Genomic DNA, 11206 nt, shown 5'->3' on the forward strand with positions numbered 1-11206 from the left:
TGGCTTTTAAAAATTTGGAAGACATTCCAACGCGAGATTTTTTTCGAATTTTTCGAATAATTCTCGACGAAGTTATACGTAAATTAGTAACCGAGAATCCCGGGTATAATCGGGTTCGATTTGTTTTAAGCTCCCCCGGATTGACGACCCCCGAGAAAGCTTTTCATTCTTGTTTATATCAGCGATATACGCCTCTTTTTGCAAAGGCGTTTGCGCGTGAGCTGGAAATCCGGAATTCTTCACTTTCAAGGCGATAAAATCAGTCATGTACTGGGCGAAGAAATATTCCGTTTTTGGATAATGGTAAACCTCGAATATATCGAGAAGTTTATAACCATGCTCCATAGCGGCATAGACTTCGACCGTTGGCCTGACTGATTCGAAAGCCCGTTCATTGACAGTGTGTTCGCAGATTTCCGCTCGCAATTCTAGACACGTGCGACAGAGGGCGTAAGCTAATTTACCACCGCTGCGAAAGGGAATTAAGGGGATGTGGAGATCTTGAGGGGCCAGCAGACGACAACTCATAACGCCAAAATACCACCCTGGCGATTTGTCAAAATCTCTGTTATAGATTATGGGGTGACCGCTAGGGTATGGACAATCGCGACAAACTTTCGGGTACAAAGAAATAATATACTTGTAGAAAATTCGCTCCTCACCTTGCACGTGGCAGTTAAGAACAAAATTTTCCGTTCGTCCCCCATAGAGAGCGCTACGGGCTGATATTTGAGGTCGAAAAGTTAAACTTTTGCAGAAAGCCTTTGCTTCGGCGTTTTCTTTTAAAAGCTTAGCAAATTGACACTCAAAAATCGAGGTATATTCATACCCGACCATCTTCTCTTTAATAAACAGCTCTCTATCTAGAGTCCGCTCGTACAGAAATCTGTTGCTGGCTTTGAGTTGGGTACTGTAGGCATTGAGTTTTTGGCATGGACAACCGTGATAGTAGCAACCGTGGAAATCGTAGATTTTGGGCGGAGTTTCACTATAGCCGTCGACTAAATAGCGACCCACCCGATATTCACCCCCATAGCTTAAAGCAGTGCGCAATTTTATATTTTCCGTTTTCTCCACCCAAGCGAGATATTTTAAGCTAATCTGACTGTGATTAAATTTTGCGTTATAGCCGTTAGAAGGAACAATACCCATGCTGTAAGGTTTATAGTAATTGTTAAGATAAATAGTGGTTAAAGCACCCGCCAAAGTAATATTTTTTAAGCAAAAAGGGTCTAATTTTGTTAGATCTACGTAAATTTTTCTAAAAGCTTCGACGCCTTGTCTTAGGACTCGGACATCTTGAATGCAATATTTAATAAGCTCCTCTTTGATGTTGTAAATAGATCCTTCCATTGACGCGTACCAAGTTTGAAAATCTCGATAATCATTGGCTTTCATTTGAGCTACGTTAAAGTACGAAGCTTCAGGGATGACGCCAATGTAATTAAGATTTTCTTCGGTATGAAAATCAAATGGAAAGAATCCTTTCGCCACATCGCCGAGGCTAAACATGCTGGTGAAATTACGCAAAGGCTGACTAATGTAATTAAAGCTATCGAGGAATCTAATTTGCGGTCCCTCAAGATGAATCATTAAAATTTTACTGCCGTCAAAAATAACGGCAGGGGTGACGTGTCTATGGACTAAAGCGTTAAGAATTAAGAAGTTATCAAAAGCTTTCGCGTAATGAGCTACGACTTGAGTGTTAGTAAAGCGCGGTTGGTACGTTTTACGTTTCTGTCCAGTCAAAACTACCTGCTCTACGCTAAATAAATAATTTAAAAATTGCTCGACGCAATTGGCGCCGTAAAAAATTTTGGTTTCAAAGCCAGCTTCAGTCTCTACGTCGCAAACTAGTAAAATGGGGACGTGGATATTATTTCTAAGAATAGTCTCAATGTCGTAATAAATAAACCGCGAGGCTTTCATTTTGGTTTCCAAAGGCATAACAAAATGTTCACCTGGCGGATGAACTATTTTACACTGAAAGCATTCGGGATTGCAGTCGTGATCGTCACCCATCAGTCGCCCACATTCTAAACATCGTTTTTGGCTCGCGCAGGTGCCATTAAGTAAATGAGTTTCGTAGCAGGGGCCCGGGAAAAAGTAGCGGTGGCATTCGTCGCAACGTTTTAAAACATCCTCGTTGGTTAAATGAAAAGCTTCTCCTTGACACCGAAAACATATATAGGGTTTTGTATCCTCGGGGCATTTATGCTCTTTTAACAATTCACGTTTGTAAAACGATTTCAAGCATAAATCGCAAGAGGTACAGCCCCCCATCATGCCATGCCAAGTTTTCGCGGGGTGGATATGGTCACCAATTTTTAAGAGATAGATAAATTTAGGAGCTTGGGGGCCTTTGAAAAATATGGTAAAATTATTCGCTGCATCAATTATCACGATCCTATAATGGGGAGCTAAGTAATTTTGAAATTTTTGAATATCTTCTAGAGTAACGAAACCCTCGGGGACTCCCGCTTTTCTGTGCAAGATTTTCGCAATATTACCCACGAGGGTGCTATTGCGTTTCAGTTTGTCAAAATTGTTCTTGTTAAAGGGCGGACCTTGTTTATTTTGTTATCATTATTCTCCATAAAAATAAATTGGTTATTTTGTTTTACAAAATAATCCAAATTAACCAAAGTTCTATTTTTAATGGATTTATAATAAGTCCCTATATTGGCATCGAGGTTTAGAAAAATTATGTCAAACTGAAAATCTTCGCCATTAAAGACAAAGTCCCGACTAGATTGCGTTACTCTATAGATGGTGCGCATAACTCGCTTACTGGTGAATTTGTCAATTTTTATAAATTTAATATTAACGGGGGTCGTCAATCGGGGGAGCTTAAAACAAATCGAACCCGATTATACCCGGGATTCTCGGTTACTAATTTACGTATAACTTCGTCGAGAATTTTTCGAAAAATTCGAAAAAAATCTCGCGTTGGAATGTCTTCCAAATTTTTAAAAGCTATACGCAAATCGATTTGTTTGCAATGCCACTTGCGACTCGTTTTGTCAATCTGCCGCTCAATTGTGTAGAAACGGTTTACCTGCGCGTGTTCCTCTCCCTCACTACCCTCCGAGTCACTCCCGCTGCTGCCGCTGCTCGAACTCATTTTTTGAATCTCTATCAGAAATAAAAAAAATTGGAACAAAATTTTGGTTTGTAAATTTATTGTTAATAAGATACTTACTTTGCTGGGCGGCTGCTGCGTGGCCTGAGCGTCACCCTTTATGTCCTCCACCAACCGGTGGAAGGCGTTGAGGAGTTTGACGGCGTCCTTGTCCTTGCCGTCAACGACACGCTTCAGTCGTTTGTGGGAGCACTCCCAAAGCTTGTCGGCTTGGGAGTCCTTTATGTCCTTAAATTTGTAGACACTTATGTCTACAAAATAGTCCCCTTTTCGCGGGGGGACTTTTGTCTCGAAGTACTGGCCGTCGCTCCTCAGCCGGTACGACCCTTCAATTCCGTGAATGCCAACGACGTGTTTTTGGAGTACGTCTTGGACGAACGTCTCGTCGTCCGAGTCGATTAACACCTCGACAGGGTCGGGCTTCAAAAATTGATTTATGGTGCGCTTACCGCTGCTGGTTCCGGCTCGATCCCCAGGAGAAGACGGTGGAGAGTCAAACATAGACTGTGATTCTTGAAGATATTTGCTACTCATGGCTGGATTGATTGTGAAAACCCTATGCCCATGCTCAAGCTTTTATACCCAAAATCTCAGGGCCATTTTTTTTAGAATACAGGCCCAGACATGGTTTTTTATAACACAACCTTATTCTATTCTTATTAATAGTTTAAAAAAAATATAATTATGTCTGATACACTATTTTTTAATTTAACCTAAAATACATTTTTCATTGTGGAGTTGATACTAAAGATTAAAGAGGACATTAATATATCTATCTATATAAAAATAACCTCTTTAGTTTAATATTAATATACATTTATTTAGATTTAAATCATGTTAAAAAACAATTTCTGTCCCTCCCAAAGTAATTAGTTTTAACCTTCACTAATAAATTGTTTTTCTTATATAAAACGATCTCGTGAGAATTATTCAAATTTAATTATTCGAAACACGCCTAAACAAGCTTTTGCATACGAATAATATTTGTCCCCTTTGGCATCTATCAAAGTAACTTCTTTTTAACCTTCGCTAAAGGGTTTTTTATAAAACACGATTTCGTTTGAATTATTTAAAACACGCCTAGACAACTTTTTTGCATACGAAAAAAACTTAGACCTCGGAGAGATTTTGTAATTTTATGCCTATTTATCTAATTAACTTTTTGCTATTTATTGAACTTTAAGAATCATGAAAGTATTGGCTAGACACTATTAGATTTGACCTCGCTAATTTTGTATATAAGCCCCGTGTTTCAAAATGAAAGTTATCAGTAATTTAACTTCTGTTTCTGAAACCAACCACTTTAAGATGTCTTTTTCCACCGCTCCTCGTTTGCCCTGCCTGCCTGTGATCAAAATCCATCCAGCAGCGCTTACTCCCCGTCGTGCCACCTCCCAGTCGGCCGGACTGGACTTATATTGTCCAGTGGATACCGTAATCGACCCTCACGGTATTAAAATCGTGTCGACTGGGTTAGGCGTTATGCTGCCCGAGAACAGCTACGGCCGCATTGTTGGCCGTAGCAGCTTAACGGCCCAAGGGCTGTTTGTTGCCGAGGGGACGATAGGTATGTTTATTAGTTATTTTATAGTGCGTAAAAGTATAATAATTCTTAACAATAATAGACGCCGACTATCGGGGACCCCTAAAAGTCGTCATCGCCAACGTCGGGGACACCGCCTACACTATCCAGCGGGGCAATAGAGTTGCCCAATTGATAGTGACCCCGGTTATTTTGCTAAGACCGGTGGAAACGGCGGTAAATATTTTCAAGTTTTTTAATTTAGAATTCAACTTGTAACATGTTTTTATGTTATCTCTAGAGTTTGACCCCTACGTTACGCGGCAATGGGGGGTTTGGGTCGACCGGCGTCTAGTAATTTTTTATTGGTGGTGGGTTTCTTATGTAAATATTTTAGTTTTATATATTTTTGTTATTTTGTTTTAATGTTATTGTATAATATTTGTTATTAAAATCTTTATTTGCATATTTGTATATTCTTTCCAGACTTATAATTATAGGCTTATTTTTTAGCTCCGCCTTAATTAACCTATCCAATGAAATTTATCTCTTTACTTACACCCCGCCTAATAAGCCAAGTAGGAACCAATCAACAATATCGCTTTCCTTGCTATTATATTACATATATATCACGTACTAGCTATTTAAATATCATTTGCTTTTGTAACCCGCCCAATATGCTATGCCTCATTTTCCTTTTTGTTTACGGGTTAATAGTCAACATTTTGTTAACTCTTTACGAAATTGAGCGGCGAAGCAGAAAACAATTAGAAAATAAACCCAAACGGCCCTCCGCCGATTGCACTTCCGAGTCTAATAACGATACGGGGTCAATGTGAAAAAATGAACTCGTTAAAACATGTTTGTTTATCCTTGCTGGTTGTTGATTATTTTGTCCTATATATTCTGTATTTATTTATTACGCATATCTGTACATCTTATAAAAAGTAAATATTTGATGTTTTACAATATGTGTTTTTATTAACTTTAGGCTTACAGAAAGCTGGAGTGGTTAAAGGGTAACACCCAATGTCAGCAAGCCAGGGATGACGTCAAGGTTGACTATAGCTTTTAGTTTTAGTTTAAGTTAAGAAGATGATGTCATGGGGGTTGAAACTAACAGCTCGGGCTAGTCCAGACTTGTCTGAAAAGTTTGGTTTGAGTTTGGTAGATGATGGTCTGTCGGCCATCTTGGGGTGGCGGCCATCTTGGATCTCTGCGCAACTAGGTAGTCCCTACTACTGAGGTGTTGCCCAAGTTTCCGTAATACAGATGCAGTCAGCTAGCCATTTAGAAGAGAGAGAGCAAAGTTCTTTTCGCTTACAACAAAGACACTGGGCTTTAAAATAGATGATTGTTAAATTTGAGTTTAGAAGTGACGTAGTAGCTTGGGACGAGATTGGGTGAGCAGTTAGATTTTTGGTACTGAGAAAGCTGGGAGCATCCTTGGTGGCACGGTATTGAGATAGAAGAGATGAGCATATGAAGTTTGCGATAAAGGATACTGCTGCGATTGCGATTGGGGACTGCTTCTTGGAGGTTCTTCACAGATAATTTCGCCCTGGCGGATAAAAAGTCCAACCTCACCCTGGTGGCGGCGGTGACGAAGTTCAGAGACAAGTCGCCTACGAGCCTCACGTTGTTCGACCGTTTGGTCGGGGGCGATTGGGTACTGAAATTCGTGAAGGTGGCGATAAAGTACTGTCAATGGCTAACAGACTTTATGGTTAGACGCAAGGGACGGTTCTGAGCAGGTTGATATTGACCAAGTCTTTGAAGGACAATACACACACACTGGGTGTAGGTAAGATCTAGAGACTGAAGGGTCTCATACGAAAAATCACGATCATACATAAAATCATTAAAGAAAGGAACGTGAAAGAGTATGGCGTTATATTTATGAGAGTTGGTGGGCGTGGGGGGTCAATGTGTCAGAACGCGGGTTGGTATTGTTTAAGACTCGAGAGGATGTATATTAGGGCTGTCTTTTAGAGAGGCTCGAACTTGAGGTACTTTAGGGGTCGTTAGATGAGGATCTTTGACTGGGGTTTCTTTGTTAGTTGAAAGTCTAGATTTAAGTTTCAAAATTTCATCACTCTGCGCTCTTAGTTGTAGTGCAAGGACCTCATGGAACGTTTTAAGAGATGCTATTTCCTCTGCAATTTGGTCATCAGCTTTGGAAAGGGGGGAGCAGTGGGTACATCATTCTTTGTAGTGTGAAGCTCTTTTTGAAGTTGCTTGAAGCAATCTTCTAAGTCTTGAAGACGAGACGAGGTAGGCATGGTAGTTTGTAGGTGCTATCACAGGAGCAGAGGTTCTAAGGGGGGCAGCAACCATCTTAGTAGAGGCAAGTTCTTGGGAAGGAGTAGCAATAACCTTGAGAATCTTGGGACCGAGTATGATACAGGACGGGCAGAAGAAAACCAGATTTTCACAGGGGTGAGAGTTGTGATAATCAAAGAGGTCATCGGAGATATTTACACAAGTGGTGTGACAGCAGGCTTGGCATGCTTCACACTGGAAGGCTTTGTGATCATCAAAGTCCGAAGGAATTCCGGCGCGCTTTCACCTTCAACATCACTAAATATTAAGTTAGAGGTTGGTTTTGGCCTATTTTTGGCGGCTGGTCTAGTTCCTACATTGCCTAACGTAGTTGCTGGGGTTTGAATAGTTTGTAGCCAAACATTGGTCGCTGCACCTTGCGGTGGCGGCGGCGGCGGCGGAGGTGGGATTCCTCCTGCCGCTTGTCCTTGACCATGCGTAGGACTAGTACCAAGGCTTGGAGGAGGAGTGTTCCTCCTCGAGGGAGTATAAGATCCCGGAAACTGCGCGTTAATCGCGGCGATTAGAGCATGTGGGACGGCGGGATTCATAACGCGACAGTTAGTTCAAGCAAAAGGCACAAGTAATTGTCACAAGTACGCGTTTAAGCACAATTGGCAATGTTGGTATTAACGACTCCTGGCAAGCTCGCCACTTTATGTAACCCTAAAATTTAAATGTAGGAAAGGGGGCCTAAATTCACGGCTCACAAAGAATTTAAATTAAAACTAGAAAAACTAAGAAGTTTCCAGCTTCCCGTTTAAAGGACTTGTTGTCCATGATTAGCAATATTTACCAGGTAGTTCATTGTCGAAGAAAAACGCAGTGTGGTTTAAAATGCTAGCTTGAATTTATTCAAAGCAAAAAACAAAGACGTCCGAACTGGAGCGCGATTACAAATTGACTACTACTGACCCCGTTACAGACGGAGGCGGGGGTTTTATGCCCGCCGAAATAGTTTTTTAGAAATGAGAGCTGTGGCGCTTAAGGCGCCACTTCGGGACAATTTCACATTATACAAATATAAAAAATGAAAAATTAACAAAACAGACGACGCGGTTTTTCCCCGGGAAGGAGGTGCTTGGTGTGGACGGTTACAACGCTCTTAAAGACATGGTTCAGGCTTATAAAAACAATTATCATCGATCCATAAAGTGTAAACCTGTTGAAGTCACACCCAAAACATCGAGACGGGTATGGGAAAACCTTTACGGCGATATAGACTTCTCTCCACCATTAAAGTATCCTTTTGATATTGGTGACGTAGTCCGGATAAGCAAATATAAGAATATTTTCGAGAAGGGTTACTTGCCCACGTGGTCAGAAGAACTTTTCAAAGTGGTGGAGAGATTACCCCGTAGTCCACCGGTGTATAGGATCCAAGATTTGAATTCGGAACCGATTAGTGGTATTTTTACAAAGAACTATTACAGAAAGTGGGTAAAGACCTAAATTCTAGCGTGTTTAAAATAGAAAAGATCTTGAGGAAACGCCGCAGACCCGACGGGACGCTAGAGAAGCTAGTACGTTGGATAAGATACTCTCCGTCTTTTGACAGTTGGGTTCGGGAAATAGATATAGTATGAGCTTTTACGTCACTTTACCTTCCGACTCGTCGATGAGGTATTTTCCCGGCAATACGAGAAGTAACTTCAGGACACACCTCCCTGAACCCGTAAAATTGGAGGGATTTTACGAAGTAGGCTTAGCGGAAATCAGCTACCCGCACACTTGGGATAATTTGAGTAAAACATGTCCTCTTATACTCATGAGTAATGGTAAATTGGTGTATTCTACAATTATAGAGTTACCCGCTGGATATTACGGGAATATCCAGGACCTTACTGAGCAACTTAACTTCGTCGAGGAAGGTGTGTCAAACGAAACTACACGCGAACCTTCCACCCATGTCAAGTATTCCTTTAGTTACATAAAACGCATACGACGAGTACAAATTTCAATCAAAGAGGATCATTTGTTAACTAAACCGGGGGAATTAGCTGTTATTCTCGTATTTTTGAAAGATTCCACGGAATCCACGACTTTTTCCCAGTCTACGATAGCCGCGTACCCCTTAGACCTCGACGCCGGAGTTCATTCACTCTTTGTTTATAGCGACGTAGTCGAGTCTAGACCCGTGGGAGATGTACACATACGTCTATTAAGAATCGTTAGCGTGCAGGTTAATGACGGAGAAACGGTGGACAGGGATTTTCCCAGACCCCAATACCTCCCCCCTACGCCTGCAATACTTTCCTGGCAATTGAAATTAACATAATGAGTGAGCTTGGTACTCCCATAGATTTCGTGAGGGGAAGAGTTCACGTTACTCTACACTTTAGACCCCGTAGAATGTGGTCGCCATTATAAATTAGATGGTAAAACTGGCCCTCGTGTCATTTACACTTGAAGTTTCAGATGAAGAACGTCGTCAAATCAAATATGTCCTTTAACCAATCGGACTACGATCAAACACATTTAAACCAGATCGGACATGGTGGAAAATTTGATTATTATAAACACTTTCATTCCCAAATTGGTAATTCTTTAGCGGTATACAGGGGACCTCCGGTGCAACACGGGTACGGATTGGTAAACTTCATTTCATCGGCCTTCCGCCAGGCAATACCTCTACTCAAAAGGGGTGCTTCATACCTCGGTAAAAAGTTTTTGAACACAGGTGCGAAGGTCGTGACGGACGTAGCTAGCGGGATTCCCTTAAAAGCATCTGTAAAATCTCAAGGAAAAGCCGCGGCTAAAGACGTCGCCCTTAGTGCGGCGGAAGAAATCCGAAAAATGACGGGGAATGGTAATAAAAGGAGACGTAGGTCTAGATCACTCGTCAGTTCAGTCGTGACAAGAAAGAGGAAAGCAACGTCCTTTAAACATCCGGTTATTTTTACCTAAAAAATATAATGACACATGTCCATCCCGGTTCGCATGGGTCAATCAGTAGCGAAGTCGAACTTTTCGACGTAACTCTTACCAATACCAGTATTCTGAGTGGAGAATGGATCGAATACAGCCCCATCTCTAACATTAACGAAAATTCGACAATCACGTTTACCGTGGCTGGTAGTTCCGACGCGTATTTGGACTTGTCCAAGACTTTACTACATCTCCAAGTCAGGATTGTCAACCCGGCCGATGGAAAAACAATTCCGGCCGCTGCCGATAAAGTTGGACCGGTAAATAATTTCCTGCATAGTCTTTTCAGCGAAGTACACCTTTCGACTCAAGAGAGATCGGCCACACCTTCACCGCAAAACTACCCTTACAAGGCCATGTTTCAAACGGCGTTGACGTTCGGAGGACCTGCCAAAACTAGTTTTCTTACTAGTTCCATGTTTTACAAAGACACGGCCGGAAAATTTGACGATTTGGACGAGAACGATGGGTTTAAAACACGAGCGGCCTTTGCTAGAAAAGGAACAATAGATATGGTAGGAACTGTACACTTGGATCTTTGTCAACAACCTCGATACTTCCCAAATTTAACGGATCTCAAATTCAAGTTTGTTAAAAGTCCAAACGAATTTTGCGTGCAGGCGGCCGGTGCAGTTAAATGGAAAGTGGTTTACGAGTTAGCATCCCTGTACGTTCGTAAAGTAAAATTACCATCGGAAGTGTTAATCGCCCACGCTAAATGTCTGGAACTGGCAACCATGAAATACCCGATTATTCGCACGGAATGTAACTCATTCTCAATTAACAGTGGCACAAAAATATGTGTTAGAGATAACTTATTCATGGGTCAACTACCCAAAAAAGTTCTTTTCGCTCTTGTAGATCAAAATGCGTATTTGGGTGATTACGGAAAGTCACCCTTCAATTTTCAACCTTATGATTTAAATCATATCGCCTTGTACCTTGACGGAGCTAGCGTTCCTCATAAACCTCTTACCCCAAACTTTTCTGGTGGTCAATATATGAGATCTTATACTAATCTTTTTACTCAAACCTCTCAATGGTTATTGGACGAGGGAAACTACATTTCACGGGAGGAATTCCCCAATGGGAATTGCATATTTGCTTTTGATTTAAGTGCCGACCTCAGTAGTTCAACTTCTCAATTTCAATTGATAAGGAATGGTAACTTGCGATTGGAATTAAAATTAGCCAAGGACTTGCCCAAGACTATCACAGTTTTATATTACTCTGAGTTTCAGAATTTGGTTGAGATTGATAAGAATAGAACTGTCATATACGATTACAATTAG

The 11206-nt window shown here is 41.2% G+C and overlaps 2 protein-coding genes across 2 annotated transcripts; one reads left to right on the top strand and one right to left on the bottom strand.

Annotated features, from left to right (window-relative positions):
* Positions 1 to 2754: 2754 nt before the first annotated feature.
* On the bottom strand, positions 2755 to 3891 carry LOC149666698 (uncharacterized). Its single transcript, XM_089841724.1, has 2 exons — positions 3203 to 3891; positions 2755 to 3135 (listed from the first exon to the last, which is right to left on the bottom strand). The coding sequence occupies exons 1-2, from the start codon at positions 3674 to 3676 to the stop codon at positions 3121 to 3123; spliced, it is 489 nt and encodes a 162-aa protein (XP_089697850.1). The 5' UTR covers positions 3677 to 3891; the 3' UTR covers positions 2755 to 3120.
* A 6010-nt stretch (positions 3892 to 9901) lies between these two features.
* LOC149666699 (uncharacterized protein F54H12.2-like) lies at positions 9902 to 11206 on the top strand. Its single transcript, XM_089841611.1, has one exon. The coding sequence runs from the start codon at positions 9902 to 9904 to the stop codon at positions 11204 to 11206; it is 1305 nt and encodes a 434-aa protein (XP_089697737.1).

This window comes from Phalangium opilio, unplaced genomic scaffold, assembly GCF_054372755.1.
Source record: "Phalangium opilio isolate 3A_F unplaced genomic scaffold, DU_Popi_V2 ptg000060l_1, whole genome shotgun sequence".
Lineage (NCBI taxonomy): Eukaryota > Metazoa > Arthropoda > Arachnida > Opiliones > Phalangiidae > Phalangium > Phalangium opilio.

Bases quoted from the DNA above. Each gene is read 5' to 3' on its own strand.
- LOC149666698 (XM_089841724.1), bottom strand. From the start codon at position 3,676: ATGAGTAGCAAATATCTTCAAGAATCACAGTCTATGTTTGACTCTCCA.
- LOC149666699 (XM_089841611.1), top strand. From the start codon at position 9,902: ATGACACATGTCCATCCCGGTTCGCATGGGTCAATCAGTAGCGAAGTC.